We start from the raw sequence: 21,131 nt of genomic DNA, 5'->3' as shown, positions 1-21,131 counted from the left end.
GTTGCCAGTGGGGAGAGGAAAGGGAGGAGGAGCAAGACAGGGGTAGAGGATTAAGAGGTACAAGCTACTGTATATAAAAAAGCTATAAGGATACATTGTACAGCACAGGGAATATTGCTAGTATTTTATAAAAACTTTATACGGAGTGTAATCTATAAAATTTTTTAATCATGTTGTATATCTGAAATTAATATATATTGTAAATCAACTATATCTCAATTTTAAATAGCACAATCCATGGAAAAAGCACTAAATTATATGTCATCCTGGAGAACAAAATGGCAACCCACTCCAGTATTCTTGCCTGGAGAATTCCATGGACAGAGGAACCTGGCAGGCTACAATCCATGGGGTTGCAGAGTAGAACGTGACTTAGTGACTAAAACAACAACAATATGTGTCATCAAAATTAAAAACTATTCTATGTGAAAGACTCTGTTAAGAAGACGAAAAAACATGCTACATATTGCAGTAACTTTTTGACAAATCACATATCCAACAAACGATTTGAATTTAAAATATTTAAGAACTCTCAAAACAGTATAAAAATAATCCAATTAGAAAATAAGTAAAAGACATGGAGAGACATTCTACCAAAGACGATATATGGATGGCAAATAAGCACACCAAGTGCTCAATGTCATTAACTATTGGGGAAATGTAAATTAAAGTTATGACAAGTTAATCACTATGTACCGGTTAGAATGGCTAAAAAAGAAATAGTGACAATTCTAGCTGACTTTTTTTTTTTTTTTTGACAAGGAAGAAAGTTTTATTGAAGCACACAGACATTTCAGGGGGGATGGAGAACAAAGGAGCAAGTGACAGTCCAGGATCCCAAGTTATGCTTTCCAGTACAATACTAATCCACACCAAATACTATTTTGTTCACTTCACACATACAACAGAAACCACAGTATCCACCCTCAATCCCACAGCCTCATAGGACAGGCAGCTGGCAGCTGACTCTACTGAAAGGAACTTCTTCTCCGGTATAGACTCCCTTTACAGATGACTTTGGGAAGGTACAATTGTGAGAATTAAAAGGTCAGTTTGGGACAGTGGGTTTCAGAAAATAAACCTTAGGTCAATAGACCCTTCTTAGGAAGGTTTCAGCCCACCACACCCAGGTTACATCTAGGTCAACTTTGGGAAACAAGAGAAAAAAATAGGAACTGAAACCACTTCAAGAAAGAGGTCAGAAAAGCTGTGTTCTCTGAACACACTCTCTTGGACACTAACAGCGCCCAGCACAGAGAAAACACTGGACTGGTTTAGACCATAGCTGGCTATTCAGGCTGATATAACAGTTCAGTTCAATGCTCAGTCGTATCCAACTCTTAGCGACTTCATGGACTGCAGCCTACCAGGCTCCTCTGTCCATGGGATTTTCCAGGCAAGAGTACTGGAGTGGGGTGCCATTGCCTTCTCCTCTAGCTGACTTTTTGACACTGCTGAATATTCATTTCTTTTAAATGCCCTTATACTTATTTTTCTGGTTCTCTAAATATTGTTTCCCTGTCGTCTTCATGGATTTCTCTTCCTTGTCTCTCTGTGGCTTGCTATTCTTTCCTTGAATCTTCCTGGATGATTCTCTTCTTATTTCAAGTACCTTTCATATTTTGATGACTCCCATAGATTTTGATGCACAAATACCTCAAATTCAACGTCAGAAAAAATGAACTTATCAGTTTCTTCCATAAGACTTCTATTCCCCTTTATTCTTTATTCTAATTATCACTATTTATCCATTCACTCATGACTGAAGCACCAGTGTCTTAACTTCTTTTTTCCCCCTTTCCCACTGCCCACCTGCCATATAGTTAGTCCCTGAATGCTATGAATATTTTTCCAATTAGTCCTCTTCTTGCCCTAGCCTTAGATTGGGCCTTCATCTTTTGCCTTGACTATAGCAACCATCATTGGCTTCCCGTAACCATAGAATTAAATCTTAATGTGCATGTAAAGCTTTCTGTAATGTGACTCCTACCTATTCTCTTGCCTCTCCTCTTGCCACTCTCTCTATCATATCTTATGCTTCACCAACACAGACTGGCTTATTCATCCTTGAGGAAATATATCATTTCTCACCACACTGCTTTTGCCTGGCACATCCTCTCACCATCCATGCTTCCTTTTACCTGGCTGTATCTACTTCAGCTCAGTTATCATCCCCAGGAAGTCTACCTATTCCAATGAGTTTGGATAGATGACTTCTGATTTGCTCCTATTATGTTAATACTCTGCTTATTTTTGTTATTTTACTTAGCACATTGTTTCAGGTATTTCCTTGATCTTTTTATGTATTACAATGATCTATTTTCTAGTTTTGAGGCTAGAAATTGCTTCTGTTTGAACATCTTTGTGTCTTTAACAACTATGTTATTGAGTACCAATAGTGAATACTCAATAAATGCTTATTGAATTAAAAAATATAAATAATTATGTTCAATTAAATACAACAGGTATTTTGACAGAAGTATGAAGAGACTACAGTGGGGACCTAAAGTAGGAAGTTTTCAAAAGAAACTTTGAAACACGTAGTTTCACTTAGAAAAATCGGATATCTTTTTGCTGAAGGAAGAATGTATATTCCAGTTGTAAGCATCAAATATATATTTGAAAACTGAGTTTCTGATCTGTTTTCTAATCTGATTAGAAACTAGGAGATGAAGGGATGTCTTTTGGCTATTCTGAGTATTTCAGAAAGAACTGAATTCTAGAGATAAAGATTTAGAACACATCAATATATACAGTTTATATTTATGGTCATGAGACTAGGTGAAGTCACCTAGGGAGAGAGGAAAGAGAAAGAGTGAGGAGAAGATCAGTTTCATAACTAGACAGAGTCAGTCTGTTAAGAGATTGGGGACCACTGCAAGACTTTTAAGATCAAGCAGCGTATTAGTGGAATAGACATAGAAAATAACTCTCTAGAAAAATTTTGAGCAAGCAACTAATTGAAAAATAATTTAAATTAGGTGAAAAAATGTCCAACCAGGCCATTCCTTAAAAACTTATTATTTTGAAATAATTTCAGACTTATAAAAAATTGTAAAAAGAGTACAAAGTATTCTCCTGTATATTCACTTGTTCTCATAATAGTAACATTCTTACCTGCAACAATGATTTCTATGGTGGTTGCCAGATAGTAATTTTCTCACCATTCTTTGTATATTTTTTAGTTGGAATTTTGTATTAAGGAAGAACTTGGTCTTTTTTCTTTCTTCACTCATTCATTTATATATCAGTATATGGGCTATGGTTTCCCAGGTGGAGCTAATGGTAAAGAACCTGCCTGCCAATGCAGGGGATGTAAGAGACGTGGGTTCAGTACTTGGGTTGGGAGGATCTCCCGGAGAAGGGAATGACTACCCACTTCAGTATTCTTGCCTGGAGAATTCCATGGATAGAGGAGCCTTGTGGGCTACAGTCCAAAGGGTCGAAAATAGTTGGACACAACTGAAGCAACTTAGTATGTGTGCACTATGGAGTCTTATTTTAGCTATTGAATTAATGTGTTGTTATTGTGGTCTATTTTGATGTTCAGCTGCCCCAGATTTGGCCACTGGGAGCACATCAAGTTGCCTCTTATGTTCTTTTTAGCTTATCCCATCAACACAATAAGATGTTCTGGCCTTATACAGTACTTTTCCTGTTCTAATCCTGAAATCGTCATTTCTCCAAGGATTCTTGGATCTTTTTTAGTAGAGAATGGCATTTAGAAATTGGGGCATAAGTGTAAACTATGTAACTGAGATGTGGTTGCTTCTTGGTTCCTTCAACAGAAAGAGCCAGGAAATTATCTATCTTCCTATCTACCCATCCATCCTTCCCTCTGTCATCTATCTTGAAAGCCTTGAATTTATGCTGATGCCTCCTATTCCAATTCAAAATCACAGAGTTCTGGCCTTCCCTCTTTGCATGTTTGTTACTCCCTTTTCTCACATCCAGAAACATGAATTTTATGAACCATAATATATTTACTTATTTTACTAAATTCTATAACACAGGTAAACAGTTTTTATTTTTTTTAATGATTAATTGATTTATTTGAACAATAGGACAATATAGACATCATTGTCAGACTTAATATGAGATGTTAAATGTTCGATCCAATTTTCCTTCCTGGATAAGTTTTTCTTTCCTATCTCTGTCAGTTTTGAAAACATAATACTAGAAGATGAGGGGCCCAATTCCAAACAGAGCTCCTAAGAGGGAGGTCTTGGTATTGGGTCTGAAATTAGGATAGATATTTGCTGATCTTGCCTAGGTCCAACGAACCAAGGCAGGATCTTCGATAACCCCTCGGCGACTAGGGTCGTAGTACTGAAGCTGGTACTCCCGTTTAAGCCGGGATCTTATGGCCAACCGTTCAGCTTGTGCTTTCCGGGTTTCAGAAGATATGTCGTATTCAGCTGGGTCGAGGGTAGTAGGTAGGCTGGCCAAGCGCGATGGCTTGTACTTGGGGAACGACATCTTGATGACCCGGCACCTAAACAGTTTTTAAATTGCTAACTCATGTGAGAAATCTACTCACTGTAGTTCAATATTTCTCTATAGTTTTATGTACTTAGCTTGAAGGCATATATCAAAATACTGTGTTCAAAAATTAGTTTGGTTAGTTCTATACTCCTTTCAATGTGGCTATGTTTTTAATTTGAAATCCACTTAGGTTCATTTGTTTCTTTTTCATTTTGGCTTTTTCCTCTCATCCTTACTAATTTTCTTTATTCATGTTTTTGAGCATGTGAAACAATAGCATATTTTAAAGTCAGAACTGCATCCAAATCTATACTCAAAGACGCATCCTTCATCCTTCTACCCTGTTCCTCCCCCCAGTACTTTCTCTCTGTTACAACCTACTCCCTTTAAAATAACTGATGATGTTGATTTCTGGTTTATCCTTTCTGTGTTTAATATTTCATGAAGAAACAGATAAATGTTCTTGTTTTCCTTTTTATCTTACACAAAATGCATCATACTATATTCTTTTGCATTTTAACTTCACAGTACACCCCAGAAATCCCCCCATATACATTTATAGATCTACATTTTCTCCCAGCTTTATTGAGATGTAATCGACACGTAACATTGTGTAAGTTTAAGGCTTAAGATGTGCTGACTTGATTTCCTCATTCATTTTTATTGCTGCACAGAACACACCAGTGTGTTATTTATTCAGCCGCTCTCAAATATTTCTAGCATTCTGTTGCAATGAATAACCTTGTGTAAGTGTGTTTTCATATTGTTGGATGTGTATTTTCAATTTCTAGAAGTGGGACTTCTGGATCAATATGTAGTTTAGTTAGAAACTGCAAAATTTCTCTCAAGAAGGTTTGTGCCGGTTTGTGTTCCTACTTGCAGCTTGTGAGAATGCTTGATTCACCATAGTCTTACCACAGAATATAGGGGTCATATTTTTTATTTTGTGTCAGTCCTAAAGGTGACAAATGGTATCTCAATGTAGTTTAAATTTGCTTTCTCTAATTATGAAGATCAAACACCTTTTCGTATGGTTAAGAGCCATTTTTGTTAATATTTTTATTGTGAAATTGTGGTTCATATCTTCCTATTTATTTTTCTATGTATTTTACCCTAACTTTTATTTAAAACTTTAAAAAATTGTAATAAAATACACATACCACACAATTGCACTCATTTCACATGCTAGTAAAGTAATGCTCAAAATTCTCCAAGCCAGGCTTTAGCAATATGTGAACCGTGAACTTCCTGATGTTCAAGCTGGTTTTAGAAAAGGCAGAGGAACCAGAGATCAAATTGCCAACATCCTCTGGATCATAGAAAAAGCAAGAGAGTTCCTGAAAAATATCTATTTCTGCTTTATTGACTATGCCAAAGCCTTTGACTGTGTGGATCACAATAAACTGTGGAAAATTCTTCAAGAGATGGGAATAGCAGACCACCTGATCTGCCTCTTGAGAAATTTGTATGCAGGTCAGGAAGCAACAGTCAGAACTGGACATGGAACAACAGACTGGTTCCAAATAGGAAAAGGAGTACGTCAAGGCTGTATATTGTCACCCTGTTTATTTAACTTATATGCAGAGTACATCATGAGAAACGCTGGACTGGAAGAAACACAAGCTGGAATCAAGATTGCCGGGAGAAATATCAATAACCTCAGATATGCAGATGACACTACCCTTATGGCAGAAAGTGAAGAGGAACTCAAAAGCCTCTTGATGAAAGTGAAAGAGGAGAGTGAAAAAGTTGGCTTAAAGCTCAACATTCAGAAAACGAAGATCATGGCATCCGGTCCCACCACTTCATGGGAAATAGATGGGGAAATAGTGGAAACCATGTCAGACTTTATTTTCCTGGGCTCCAAAATCACTGCAGATGGTGACTGCAGCCATGAAATGAAAAGACGCTTACTCCTTGGAAGGAAAGTTATGACCAACCTAGATAGCATATTGAAAAGCAGAGACATTACTTTGCCAACAAAGGTTCGTCTAGTCAAGGCTATGGTTTTCCTGTGGTCATGTATGGATATGAGAGTTGGACTGTGAAGAAGGCGGAGTGCCGAAGAATTGCTGCTTTTGAACTGTGGTGTTGGAGAAGACTCTTGAGAGTCCCTTGGACTGCAAGGAGATCCAACCAGTCCATACTGAAGGAGATCAGCCCTGGGATTTCTTTGGAAGGAATGATGCTAAAGCTGAAGCTCCAGTACTTTGGCCACCTCATGCGAAGAGTTGACTCATTGGAAAAGACTCTGATGCTGGGAGGGATTGAGGGCAGGAGGAGAAGGGGACGCCAGAGGATGAGATGGCTGGATGGCATCACTGACTCGATGGATGTGAGTCTGAGTGAACTCTGGGAGTTGGTGATGGACAGGGAGGCCTGACGTGCTGGGATTCATGGGGTCGCAAAGAGTTGGACACGACTGAGCGACTGATCTGATCTGAACATAAAATTTACCATCTTAACTATTTTAAAGTATACTGTTCTGTGGTATTAAGTATTTTCACACTGTTGTGCAACCAGTCTCCAGAATATTTTCATCTTGCAAAACTGAAACTCTACACTCATTAAACACTCCCCATTTCCTTCTCCCCCTAGTCCCTGCCAAGTACCATTCTATTTTTGTTTTATGTATTTGACTACTCTAAATACCTCATATAATTGAAATCATAAGGTATTTTTTTTAAATTTTATTTTATTTTTAAACTTTACAATATTGTATTAGTTTTGCCAAATATCGAAATGAATCCGCCACAGGTATACCCGCGTTCCCCATCCTGAACCCTCCTCCCTCCTCCCTCCCCTACCCTCCCTCTGGGTCGTCCCAGTGCACCAGCCCCAAGCATCCAGTACCGTGCATCGAACCTGGACTGGCGACTTGTTTCATACATGATATTATACATGTTTCAATGCTATTCTCCCAAATCTCCCCACCCTCTCCCTCTCCCACAGAGTCCATAAGACTGATCTATACATCGGTGTCTCTTTTGCTGTCTTGTACACAGGGTTATTGTTACCATCTTTCTAAATTCCATATATATGTGTTAGTATACTGTATTGGTGTTTTTCTTTCTAAAGATCTAAACGTAAGACCAGAAACTATAAAACTCCTAGAGGAGAACATAGGCAAAACACTCTCTGACATACATCACAGCAGGATCCTCTATGACCCACCTCCCAGAATATTGGAAATAAAAGCAAAAATAAACAAATGGGACCTAATTAAACTTAAAAGCTTCTGCACAACAAAGGAAACTATTAGCAAGGTGAAAAGGCAGCCTTCAGAATGGGAGAAAATAATAGCATATGAAGCAACGGACAAACAACTAATCTCAAAAATATACAAGCAACTCCTACAGCTCAACTCCAGAAAAATAAATGACCCGATCAAAAAATGGGCCAAAGAACTAAATAGACATTTCTCCAAAGAAGACATACAGAAGGCTAACAAACACATGAAAAGATGCTCAACATCACTCATTATCAGAGAAATGCAAATCAAAACCACTATGAAGTACCATTTCACGCCAGTCAGAATGGCTGCGATCCAAAAGTCTACAAGCAATAAATGCTGGAGAGGGTGTGGAGAAAAGGGAACTCTCTTACACTGTTGGTGGGAATGCAAACTAGTACAGCCACTATGGAGAACAGTGTGGAGATTCCTTAAAAAACTGGAAATAGAACTGCCTTATGATCCAGCAATCCCACTGCTGGGCATACACACTGAGGAAACCAGAAGGGAAAGAGACACGTGTACCCCAGTGTTCATCGCAGCACTGTTTATAATAGCCAGGACATGGAAGCAACCTAGATGCCCATAAGGTATTTTTTGTCATTGCCTTATTTCATTTAGCATAATGTCCTCAAGTTTTACTCATCTCCTAGATTTTTAAGCATTCTTTCCATTTTATTTGAGATATATGTTGCAAATATTTTCTCCCAGATTGTCAGCTATCTTTTGACCTATTTTATTATGATGGGTTTTTGTCATGAAAGCATTTTAATTTTATGCAGTCAGAATTTGTTAATTATTTTTTTCTTTTCTATACCTGGAATTTGAATCATAGTTATGAAGTTTTCCCCTACACTCAAATGTAGAAGAATTTTATCAATTTTTTCTAGGCCTTGTATAGTTTTATTGTTTCAGTTAATTCCTAATCTATGTGGAATTTATTCTTCTGTATATCTGTTAATCTTTTTCCAAATGGCTGACCAGTTGTTCCAGAAATATTTATTAAAATCATCTTTGCTTCAGTGATTTGGGGTGCTACATTTATTATACGCTACATTTTCCTATGTGTTGTATCTATTTCTGGACTTTCTTTTTTTTTTTCCAGTGGTCTATTCATGTGCCTATATCACACTATTCTCATTAGGGAGACTTTATAGTATGTTTTAATGTCTCCTAAGACAGGTTCTTCTTTGTAAATTTTCTTTCTCAGGGATTTCTTGGCTATTCTCACATGTTTATTTTTCTACTTGAACTTTAAGCTCAACTTGTCCAGTTCCTTAAAAATGTGTGTAGATACTTTTATTGGTATTGCATTAAATTGGGGAACAAATTAAAATTTTTGTGATGTTAAAACATCTTTACCAAGCTCAGGTACTATCTTTCCATTTGTTTATGTCTGTTTTTGTCAGACAACTCTTTCTTATGGGAGAATTTATGAAATTATATTATGATGCTATTGTACCAGAATATTATCTCCAAGAGATTGGGGCTTTGTTTACTACTATATCCTGAGCATTTGGAACAATACCTTTATATTTGTTGAATTAATGAATATTTGTTAAATGAAGGAATAGTAAGTTAGACAAAGGATCTTTGTTTTGCCTTGAAAAGTGAAGAGTATACTAAAAACATTAGTTTGGAGAGAACTCATCATAAATAAATATATAACATAGTTTCTTTGTAGGTCGTACTTTGGGGTAAAATATTTTTATTCTAAAAGCATGTTATTTTTTATAATATTTTTATTCCAAAGTGCTACATTTGCACATATATCATTGAAAGGGTACGCCACTTAGAACATTTATGTTTTTCTTATTATATTCTCAGTTCAACTATATTTATTTGAAGCAATGTGTAGAGAGTAGTCCGATAGTACCTATTCAGCAGGAATGGCTGGATCACATGTTAATGCTGGTACCTGAGTCTTTGAAGGAAGGGAAAGAACAAGAAGAACTTGTTCAAAGTCTCATAAACGAGGTGTCACGTGATTTTGAAAAAAGCATGAAGAGATATTTGGGTAAGTAGCATTTAACACACACCAAGCTTACTTGTTCCCCTGCCTATCCCAATCAAAAGCAGAAATATGTATAATAAACATATGTTTAGCTGAATGTATTTTTAGAGTTTTAATTTTGAGCCTATAATCTAATCAAATCTTTGTAATTCATGGGCACCGTTTTTAAGGGCACTTTTTGTGTTCCCTCGTGGCTCAGATGGTAAAGCGTCTGTCTGCAATGCAGGAGACCCGGGTTCGATCCCTGGGTTGGGAAGATTCCCCTGGAGAAGGAAATGGCAGCCCACTCCAGTATTCTTGCCTGGAAAATCCCATGGACGGTGGAGCCTGGTAGGCTACTGTCCATGGGGTCACAAAGAGTAGGACATGACTGAGTGACTTCAGTTTTTTGTGTGTGGTTTTTAATGTGCTTATTAACTAATAGTTTTTTAACTTTTTACTTTGTCTTTATGGTTGTAGTTTTGCTACTTATAGGATTGTAAGAAATTATTAGTGTGTTTGGGGAGATTTATTAGAGAAATAACCTTTGAAATTTTTAATTGGATTTATTTTTTAAGTTATGCCAGTGACCTTGGTATAGATAAGATGAAAATAGTTGAGGACTTATTAAAGCTTTACTGTATTTAAATTCACATTCAAAGTAGGGCCAAAATACCAAAAGCTTAATTTTGTTTCAAACAAGGGACTTTTTTCTTATACTCATTTTGATGTATATTAAACTATACTACTCATTATCAAAAGTTGAAACTTTGATTTCAGTAGGTCTTGCAAAGATTTTCAAGAAGTATTTATCTATCTATAAAATACTGTTTTTCTTTTTTTTTAGTGAGAAGTGTTCTTGTGAGACCTGATATTAATTGGCTTGAAGATGAAGGTGGCCCTATACCTGAATCCCCTGTGTGAGTAAATCTTTTAAAAAACAGTTACTGCATCTAGGTTTTGATAACAGACTGAAAATAAACTGATCAATCTTACATTCAAGGCTAAAATTATGAAGCTCAAAAGTGTTTTGAAAACATGTAAAAGAACTGTAATACTGTTTTTCCCTCCCCTAAATATATCCTCTACATTGGACTTACCTAGTTGTTGATGATACACTTATGAGAACCTTTATAGATGTATAACTCAACTTGGTCTTTCATAAGTAAACCTTGGAGTATGCCAGACAGATTTCTCCATCTCATCTCCCCAATTCTAAGGACCAAGTTTGTTTATGTAGGGTGACTGAGCCAGAGCGCAGTGGAAGTTAAGGAACTCATGCATGGCCCATCAGCCTTCCTTAGGCACCAATGATCTCTTTATTCTCTCTGAAGATAATGAACTCTCAAGACCTTGATCATGCTTATCTACTAAGTTTCCCATTGCTGACCCCATTTCTCTCTTCTCAATCCCCTCTTCTCACTTTGATGCTAATTCTATGCCATAAGTATTACTTACTAAAATTTAGAATGTGTCATTTGAATTCTATTTGATACAGTGTTTTGTTTTTCCAGAGGCCTGGATTATTCTAAGCCTTGGCATTCTAACTATCTGCAGACAAGAAACCAAATATTAGCTAATTTGCACATTGTTCATCCAACCATGAAAATGTTACTGGACCTTGGTTATACAACATTTGCCAATACAGTTTTGCTAGACTTAACTGGAATTAGGTAAAAGCCCATATTTATTAATTAACATTTAAAATTTGAATGTCTTCTGCTTGAGTCTTTATATTTTTGACTATATAAGTTTTATAACTGATAAATATTTAGGAGTTTTTACATTTAAAAAGTTTTTAGCTTATCTTACTTGCTTCACTCATTTTGTATCATGACCAGTTTGTTTGCTTTAAATCATTTTTTTTTCTCATAAATAGAGGTAAAGGCCCCATTGATTGTGAATCACTAAGAAATGATTTATCAATACAAGCTAGAAAGGCAGAAGAGAAGATAATGAACACTTGGTATCCAAAGGTTATAAATCTCTTTACCAAGAAGGAGGCACTAGAAGGCATTAAACCTGAGAAACTGGATGCATTTTATAACTGCGTTTCCACACTTATGTCAAATCAGGTAAATAGATTATGTATATTTTAAATGATAATGTTATTAAAGTTAATTTAGCATTTTATGAGGTATAGTGCTATATAATTATTTTGAAATAAAGTAAGAGAGACTTTTACTAGTTTAACTAAACAATACTTCATTTCTGGAAGCAGTGTAAAATGAGAGGTAACTCTAGAAGTATGTGTCAATATTATAAGTGATTACTGGACTCATGTTTAAAGGCTATAAGCTAATTATCTATAGCTTTATTAAAGAAAATTAATAAAAGGATTATCCTAGAGAATGTATTTTTGAACTTATGAAATTCTAGGTTAATTTATTATCATTTTTTTCTTAATAAAATCTTGATTTGAAATGTTATTGATCATTTTTAAATGACAGAGGATATGAATTTTATACAATTATTTTATTGGCTCCTTGAATTTTTACTATTGTAAAAATATAACCCTAGAAAAATAGTTTTTAATAAAAAGTTTTCCTTTTTGTAAAGATCTCCAAAGATTCCATAAATTTTGCCTTTTTAAAGGCATATATATACATGTATACACATATATATATATGAATCTGGTATGTAACACTGTAATGAATATACATGATTTCCTTTTTACCTTTATCCTCTTAAGAGGACTATGATTAAATGATAAGAAGTTAAGAGATGAAAAATGTTGTGAAGGTTATTTAAATCTATGTTTGTCTACTTTGTTTACATTTCTAATAATTGGTTATATATAAGAAAGTATTATTCATCCTTTAGTAACTTATAGTGCACATTTCTAAGTTCCAGTGGCTTCAGTCTCAAGTAATGGTATGCTGGAAATCTGATGCTCCAGGAGAAGAACCCCTGATTTGTAGTGTTTGCCAATTTCCATGGTATAAATATTCCTACCATGGTGATTTTCAGGCATCCAAGAGTTTAGTATCTGGCTCACAGAATTCTTGAATGTTTAACAATTAGCTCTTGTAATTGTAGGAGCTAGCATTAGTACGTCACTCTCACTTGCCCCAAATACATATCTCATGAAAGTAAAAGTGAAAAGTGAAAGTTGCTCAGTCGTGTCTGATTCTTTGTGACCCCATGGACTATATAGTCCATGGAATTCTCCAGGCCAGAATACTGGAGTGGGTAGCTTTTCCCTTCTGCAGGGGATCTTCCCAACCCAGGGATGGAACCCAGGTCTCCTGCATTGCAGACAGATTCTCTACAAGCTGAGCCACAAGGGAAGCCCATCACCTCATGACACTCCCCAAAGTTGGTTTTAGGACCCTCCACCCCTCAGTCTTTACCATGCTGTTGGGTCTTCTGGAACTTTTTTTGTACCAGGGACAAAATTACTGAAGAATGTGGAAGATTCTAAGTTGCCATTTTAAGACTGTTGATATTCTATAGAAAAATTAAAGTTTTCATATATTGTTCTATTTTAAACTGTATTAAGAACATATTGTGCTGAATGAAGATAATTTTCAGGACTAAATGGATTGGTAAAATGAATTAATTATAGGCAATTGCTCACTGGTTTAAACTTTTAGTTAAAGGTTTGTACTTTCTAAAGTAGTAATAACTTATGGTATCATGCAGCTAAAAGATCTCTTAAAGAGAACTGTAGAAGGATTTGTAAAACTCTTTGACCCAGAAGATCAACGAAGGCTGCCCATATTTAAGATGGAATTGACTCTTGATGATGATAAAATGGAATTTTATCCTACTTTTCAAGATTTGGAAGATGTTGTCTTTGGTTTGGTTGAGCGAATAGCTGAAGCTCTGCAGGTAAGTCTTTATCCTTATTCATTGGGTTTCTTTTTAAAAAAATGTTTTATTGGAGTATAGTTGATTTACAATGTTGTTAGTTTCAAATGTACAGCAAAATGAATCAGTTATACATATACGTATATGCACTTTTTTTTTTTAAGATTATTTCTCCATGTGTATCATTACAGAGTACTGAGTAGAGTTCCCTGTGCTATACAGAGGTCCTCATTAGTTATCTATTATATATAAATATATGCATATACATACATATTTATATTAGTGTGTATATGTCAATCCCAACCTCTTACTTTATCCCTCCTTACCCTCTAATAGCCAAAAGCTTTTTTCCTACATCTGTGACTCTACTCATCAGATTTCTTTCAGTTCAGTTCAGTTGCTCAGTCGTGTCCAACTTTTTGCAACCTGGTGGACTGCAGCACACCAGACTTCCCTGTCCATCACCAACTACCAGAGCTTGCTCAAGCTCACGTCCATCGAGTTGGTGATGCCATCCAACCATCTCATCCTTCATTGTCCCCTTCTCCTCCTGCCTTCAATCTTCCCCAGCATTAGGGTCTTTTCCAGTGAGCCAGTTCTTCGCATCAGGTAGCCAAAGTATTGGAGCTTCAGCTTCACCATCAGTGCTTCCAATGAATATTCAGGACTGATTTCCTTTAGAAGTGACTGGTTAGATCTTCTTGCAGTCCAAGGGACTCTCAAGAGTCTTCTTCAACACTTCAGTTCAAAAACATCAATTCTTCAGCACTCAGCCTTCACAGTCCAACTCTCACATCCATACATGACTACTGGAAAAACCATACCTTTGACTAGATGGACCTTTGTTGGCAAACTAATGTCTCTTCTTTTAAATGTGCTGTCTAGGTGGTGGCTCAGACAGTAAAGTGTCTGCCTACAATGTGGGAGACCCAGGTTAATCCCTGGGTCAGAAAGATCTCCTGGAGAAGGAAATGGCAACCCACTCCAGTATTCTTGCTGGAAAATCCCATGGATGGTGGAACCTGGTAGGCTACAGTCCATGGGGTCACAAAGAGTCAGACATGACTGAGCAACTTCACAGGTTAGTCATAGCTTTTCTTCCAAGGAGCAAGTGTCTTTTAATTTCATGGCTGTAGTCACCATCTGCAGTGATTTTGGAGCCCAAAACAGTAAAGTCTGTCACTGTTTCCATTGTTTCTCCCATCTATTTGCCATGAAGTGATGGGACCGGATGCCATGATCTTAGTTTTTTGAATATTGAGTTTTAAGCCAGCTTTTTCACTCTCCTCTTTCACTTTCATCAAGAGGCTTTTTAGTTCTTCTTTGCTTTCTGCCATAAAGGTGATGTCATATGGCTCTTCTTAAAACTTTTTAGTTGAATATAAGCTCTATAAACTGTATATGTACATAACTTGTTGTTTTCTTTTAATCCTCCAAATTTTTGTAAGTTAAAAGTGCTTTCTCTTTGAGAAAGTTTCCTGGCTTGAGATGACATTTTTCTTTTTAGAACTTATTGTAGTTATGAATTAATATATATATATTAATTTTTATGTTGTAGTATGAATATATACATATTTACAAATCGATATTTTATGTGTTTCATGTTCCCTATTGAGTTGTGAACTTCTTAAGGACAAGATCCAAGTGATGTGTGTTCTTTCTAGAGCTTTCTAATATAATCACTTCAACATTATAATTCCTTATAGAGATTTGGTGAATGATAAAAAACTAAGTCAACTAAGGTTTTATATTTTAAATCATTATTTTGCATCAAGTTATCTTTTCCTGGACCATTGAAACCTGAAATTAATTTAAGTATAATATAAGTGAAGAGGAACTAAAAAGCCTCTTGAGGAAAGTGAAAGTGGAGAGTGAAAAAGTTGGCTTAAAGCTCAACATTCAGAAAATGAAGATCATGGCATCCGGTCCCACCACTTCATGGGAAATAGATGGGGAAACAGTGGAAACAGTGTCAGACTTTATTTTTCTGGGCTCCAAAATCACTGCAGATGGTGACTGCAGCCACGGAATTAAAAGATGCTTACTCCTTGGAAGGAAAGTTATGACCAACCTAGATAGCATATTGAAAAGCAGAGACATTACTTTGCCAACAAAGGTTCGTCTAGTCAAGGCTATGGTTTTTCCTGTGGTCATGTATGGATGTGAGAGTTGGACTGTGAAGAAGGCTGAGCGCTGAAGAATTGCTGCTTTTGAACTGTGGTGTTGGAGAAGACTCTTGAGAGTCCCTTGGACTGCAAGGAGATCCAACCAGTCCATTCTGAAGGAGATCAGCCCTGGAATTTCTTTGGAAGGAATGATGCTAAAGCTGAAGCTCCAGTACTTTGGCCACCTCATGCGAAGAGTTGACTCATTGGAAAAGACTCTGATGCTGGGAGGGATTGGGGGCAGGAGGAGAAGGGGACGACAGAGGATGAGATGGCTGGATAGCATCACTGACTCGATGGACGTGAGTCTGAGTGAACTCCGGGAGTTGGTGATGGACAGGGAGGCCTGGCGTGCTGCGACTCATGGGCTCGCAAAGAGTCAGACACGACTGAGCGACTGATCTGATCTGATAAGATCTACATATAGATCAACTGTACAGATATTTATTTCATGAATTGTCATTTTTATATCTGTTAGAATGTCCAAACAGTACCCTCTTGGCTATCGGGAACTTCAACACCTGTGAATCTTGACACAGAACTTCCTGAACATGTGTTACAATGGGCTCTTGATAAGCTGAAGGTGGCGGTGCATTGTAACTTAGAAGGCGCAAGAAAACATTATGAGACATACGGTATATATGACACAAATATTATATCTCTTTTTTTGTGATAAAAAAATGCCATTTTATTTTTACTAGAATTTTGTCAGATATTTGGTTGTCTGGATCTGTTATGAAAGACCAGAGAGAGCAAGAAGTAAGCATAGGCATGGTTTCTGACAGAGTCATGGATCAAACGCAAGAAACTTGAATTCTGTTATTCAGTCCAAAGGGTGAATATTAACTGGAGCAGAGTCATAAAGTCAAAACATAGAGAGAAAGGATGTTGATATAAGCAGAAAGTTAAATCAAGGGCAAAAGCAAGGTGCTGCTAAGTCGCTTCAGTCGTGTCCGACTCTGTGCGACCCCATAGACGGCAGCCCACTAGGCTCCCCCGTCCCTGGGATTCTCCAGGCAAGAACACTGGAGTGGGTTGCCATTTCCTTCTCCAGTGCATGAAAGTGAAAAGTGAAAGTGAAGTCGCTCAGTCGTGTCTGACTCTTAGCGACCCCATGGACTGCAGCCTACCAGGCTCCTCCATTCATGGGATTTTCCAGGCAAGAGTACCGGAGTAGGGTGCCATTGCCTTCTCCAAAAGCAAGGTAATTTCTAACAATTTCAGCTTAATCATCTCTTCAAGTATGTTATGGGGTCAGTATGTTATGGTGTCAAGATAAATAGTTGTTATTTGACATTCTATTAACCAGAACCTTTTATTAACTGGCTTATCTGTGAAAGTGTTAGTCACTCAGTCACGTCTGACTCTTTGCAAGCCCATGAACTGTAGCTCTCCAGGCTCCTCTGTCCAGGGAATTCTCCAGGCAAGAAAAATGAAGTGGGTTGCCATTTTTTACTCCAGGGAATCTTCCTGACCCAGGGATTGAACCTGCATCTCCTGCATTGGCAGGCAGATTCTTAACTACTGCACCATCTGGGAAGCCCTTAAAAGCATTAGTTCAGAGTAGTGTTGAAAATGTTATTCACTCAGTTGTGTGCGACTCTTTGTGACCCCATGGACTGTAGCCCACCAGGCTCAGGCTTCTTTGTCTATGGAATTCTCCAGGCAAGAATACTGGAGTAGGTAGTCATTCCCTTCTCCAAGGGATCTTCCCAACCCAAGGATTGAACTCAGGTCTCCCATATTACAGGCAGATTCTTTATTGTCTGAGTCACCAAGGAAGCTTTATCTGTACCTCTAAGTTATTTTATATAAACTATTATTTTTATTTTAAAAGTCTACTTTTAATCTGGTTTGCTTGTTAGGTTTATTTTATGTTATTACATCTATTCATGTTAATGTATGTTATTAGTCTATTAATAATATTTAATTAAGTAGGCTACTTTAGTCTATGACTATATAAAAAGTACTTTATCTTTTTAAAAGAGTGTAACTGAGATTTAAATTAGATTATTAATTTTCAGTTGAAAAGTACAGTTGGCTCATTGATGGGACTGCTGTTAAGCTGATAGAGACTTTTCAGGCAGAGGATCATACTTTTGATGAATACACAAAGGTATGTGTTAATTCTGTTTTTCATTAATGCTTTTTTGAATTTATTTTTAAAGTTAAGATTTTTTATTCTAAAAAATAAATGCATCGGTCTGAGTTAATAGGATTTCTTATTCAAAACATCATTCTAGTAAACTCATATGTTCATCTAATAATTCCCTTATTCATTTAGCTCATTCATTGATTCAACAAAAATACTTTTCATCACATTCAGACATACAGCAATATTTTGGTTATGCAAAAATAAATAATATATAAACATTATCCTCAAGAGCTTATATTGAACATGGAAACCAGACATAGAAATAACAACTGTGAAAGTGAAAGGTGCTTAGTCGTGTCCGACTCTGCCACCCCATGGACTATACAGTCCATGGAATTCTCCAATCCAGAATATCAGAGTGGGTAGCCTTTCCCTTCTCCAGGGGATCTTCCCAATTCAGAGATTGAACCCAGGTCTCCCCTCATTGCAGGCGGATTCTTTATGAGATGAGCCACAAGGGAAGCCCAAGAATACTGTAGTGGTAGCCTATCCCTTCTCCAGGGGATCTTCTCGATCCAGTAATTGAACTGGGGTCTCCTACATTGCAAGAGGATTCTTTACTAACTGCGCTACCAGGGAAGCCCAACTGTAATATATTGAAATTAGTACTAGAATGGAGATAGGGACAAAATGGTATGGAACCTCAGAAGAAGGAATGGCTACTTTTGCGTCAGTAAATTGATGAAGATTTCTAGAAAAAGTGAAAAGTGGGCTGGGCTTTGAAATAGTTTATAGGTGAAGAAGAGAGGAAATGTAACATACTGCTACTGCTACTGCTAAGTCACTTCAGTCGTGTCCGACTCTGTGCGACCCCATAGACAGCAGCCCAGCAGGCTCCCCCGTCCCTGAGATTCTCCAGGCAAGAACACTGGAGTGGGTTGCCATTGCCTTCTCCAATGCATGAAAGTGAAAAGTGAAAGTGAAGTCCCCCAGTTGTATCCGACTCTTCTCGACCCCATGGACTGCAGCCTACCAGCCTCCTCCGCCCATGGGATTTTCCAGGCAAGAGTACTGGAGTGGGGTGCTGTTGCCCTCTCCAATGTAACATAAGACAGGGCCAAAAGTATTTAGAGGTGTTCAGAGAACGTTGAATAAACCCCAAATGGCTGAAGAATGAATAGAGGAGCCTGGTGGGGCTACATTTCATGGGCTGGGAAAGAGTTGGACACAACTGAGTGACTGAGTACACATGTACAGCTGAAGAATAGGTAGTTAGGAATACAATATCTAGGTATTTTGTGTTTCTGTACAAATTTTAGAATAATTGTGTTCTAGTTCTGTGAAAAATTCCATTAATATTTTTACAAAATATTTATTTTTATTTATTTATTTGGCTGCTTTGGGTCTTAGCTGTGGCACATGGGATCTTCAACCATCCTGTGGGAATCTTTCATGGCCTCTACATTGGAAACTCAGGTCTTAACCACTGGAATGCTAGGGAAGTCCCTGACTGTGTTTTTTTATTTTGTTTTGTTTTACCAATGTATGGGTCCTGCTTTCTTGTTTCTTTGTATATCTCATAATTTTCTGTTGGAATCCGGACATTTTAGGTAATATACTGTAGCAACTCCAGGCACTGGTCTCTCTTCCAGTTTGCTATTTTTATTAGCTTGTTTATTTGTTAAGAGACTGGGCAAATTATTTTAGTGAAGTCTGTTTTGCTCCCCACACCCTCTAAAGTACCAAGTGTTGCTCCTCAGGGAGCCACAGTGTTGGGTATGCCGAAAGTCATCCTGGAAAGGCTATGGTTTCAAATGTCTTTCTTCTCTCTTTCTCTGGCTATACATAGCTGTTAGTCTTCACATACTGCTGGTTAATTGCTGTATTGTTTTCAACAATTCCATAGAGGTATAACTTGCTCTACTGTAATCAAATTCAGACTCCCTTGAAAAAGCAGTTGCCAGAGTCAGTGTTTGATGGTTATTCTATCCCAGGAGGGATCGTACCAACAGTCTCCTTCCCTGGCTCTTTCTCTCAAACAAACTAGCTGGTGTATGATTTAGCCGGAATCTTCACCAAATCACTGAACCTTCCTCACAGTTGCTCCTTGCCACAACCTCCACTGTTTTTGAGGGCACAGTTAGGCTTGAATTTTTCCATGTTCTATTGCAACTGAAGTCAATTCCTTTGGGAAAAGATTAGGAGGTATCTATTTTATGACATGCTTCTCCTTCACTTCCAGGCAAAATATCTGAGCCAAGGCCTTGGAGCTGGGAATGGGGATAGTGATAGGCTTCTCTCAGTGACAATCCCACTGAAGAAGTCGAGCACTTAATGGAGTGTGTGCATTCTAAGTCACTTCAGTCATGTCTGACTCTTTGAGACCCTGTGGACTGTAGTCTGCCAGGCTCCTCTGTCCATGGGATTTTACAGGCAAGAATATTGGAGTGGGTTGCCATGATGTTCTCCAGGGCATCTTCCCAACCCAGGGAACTGAACTCGCATTTCCGGTGTCTCCTGTATTGGAGGCAGGTTCTTTACCACTAGTGCCATCTGGGAAGCCCAGACTCAGTGGAGTAGAGAGTACTAACCTGAGGTTAGCCTTGTCTCTTTTCTGCTATGGAGCTGCCACCTTCCCAGCGAGGGCAAGTGTGATTGGTGTCTCAGTATTCTCAGTGGTACCATGACCAAGATCGACCCTCCCTTCCATGAGTGGTATTTGTGTGGTACAAGGGAGTTCCCACCTTCCAATTACTTTCATCAAGAACCTAGCTTTAACAAAACCAGTTAAGCCATCCAACTGAAACCTGGGTGGTGAGGGAGCCCTCTGTTCTTGACTGCACTTGTCTGGAGTGGAGTTTCCACATTCTGAGCTGGCAGCAGGGTGGGAGGGAGAAATCCAGGTTTAAATACCACAGATTCTCACTTTTCCTTCTAAATTTTCATAAAGTTTCACCAATAGATGTTTGTTCATTTTCTGTATACTCTTATGACCATTTTCAGTGGTTTAAAATTAAATCTTTGTTTTTAAAATAATGTGTTGGTCACTCAGTTGCGTCCGACTCTTTGCAATCTCATGGACTGTAGCCCGCTAGGCTCTTGTCCATGGAATTCTGCAGGCCAGAATACTAGAGGGGATAGCCATTCCCTTCTCCAGAGGATCTTCCCTGGTGACCCAGACAGAAAAGAATCTGCCTGAAATGCAAGAGTCTTGGGTTTGATCCCTGAGTCAGGAAGATCCCCTGGAGAAGGGAATAGCAATCCACTCCAGTATTCTGGCCTGGAGAATTCCATGGACAGAGGAGCCTGGCGGGCTACAGTCCATGAGATTGCAAAGAGTCGGATGCA

General features: G+C 37.8%; 1 protein-coding gene and 1 pseudogene across 13 annotated transcripts in view; one reads left to right on the top strand and one right to left on the bottom strand.

Annotated features, from left to right (window-relative positions):
* DNAH12 (dynein axonemal heavy chain 12) overlaps window positions 1-21,131 on the top strand; it is a 192,371-nt gene that overhangs the window by 25,221 nt on the left and 146,019 nt on the right. For 12 of the 13 annotated variants that reach the window (XR_003507718.1, XR_003507719.1, XM_027522275.1 and 9 more), the window contains 7 exons: window positions 9,545-9,734; window positions 10,558-10,630; window positions 11,225-11,383; window positions 11,590-11,785; window positions 13,356-13,544; window positions 16,167-16,323; window positions 17,713-17,804. Coding sequence is in view for 11 of the 13 variants with exons in the window: in XM_027522275.1 (XP_027378076.1) it covers window positions 9,545-9,734; window positions 10,558-10,630; window positions 11,225-11,383; window positions 11,590-11,785; window positions 13,356-13,544; window positions 16,167-16,323; window positions 17,713-17,804 (1,056 nt within the window). In the remaining 2 variants the exon portion in view is untranslated. Of the gene's footprint in view, window positions 1-9,544; window positions 9,735-10,557; window positions 10,631-11,224; window positions 11,384-11,589; window positions 11,786-13,355; window positions 13,545-16,166; window positions 16,324-17,712; window positions 17,805-21,131 lie in introns of those variants that run through there. The other variant, XM_027522278.1, reaches the window with a different exon arrangement.
* Window positions 4,042-4,494, bottom strand: LOC113880325 (annotated as a pseudogene).

The sequence above is a fragment of the Bos indicus x Bos taurus genome, chromosome 22, assembly GCF_003369695.1.
Source record: "Bos indicus x Bos taurus breed Angus x Brahman F1 hybrid chromosome 22, Bos_hybrid_MaternalHap_v2.0, whole genome shotgun sequence".
Classification (NCBI taxonomy): domain Eukaryota; kingdom Metazoa; phylum Chordata; class Mammalia; order Artiodactyla; family Bovidae; genus Bos; species Bos indicus x Bos taurus.
This window is presented reverse-complemented; position numbering and strand designations above follow the sequence as displayed.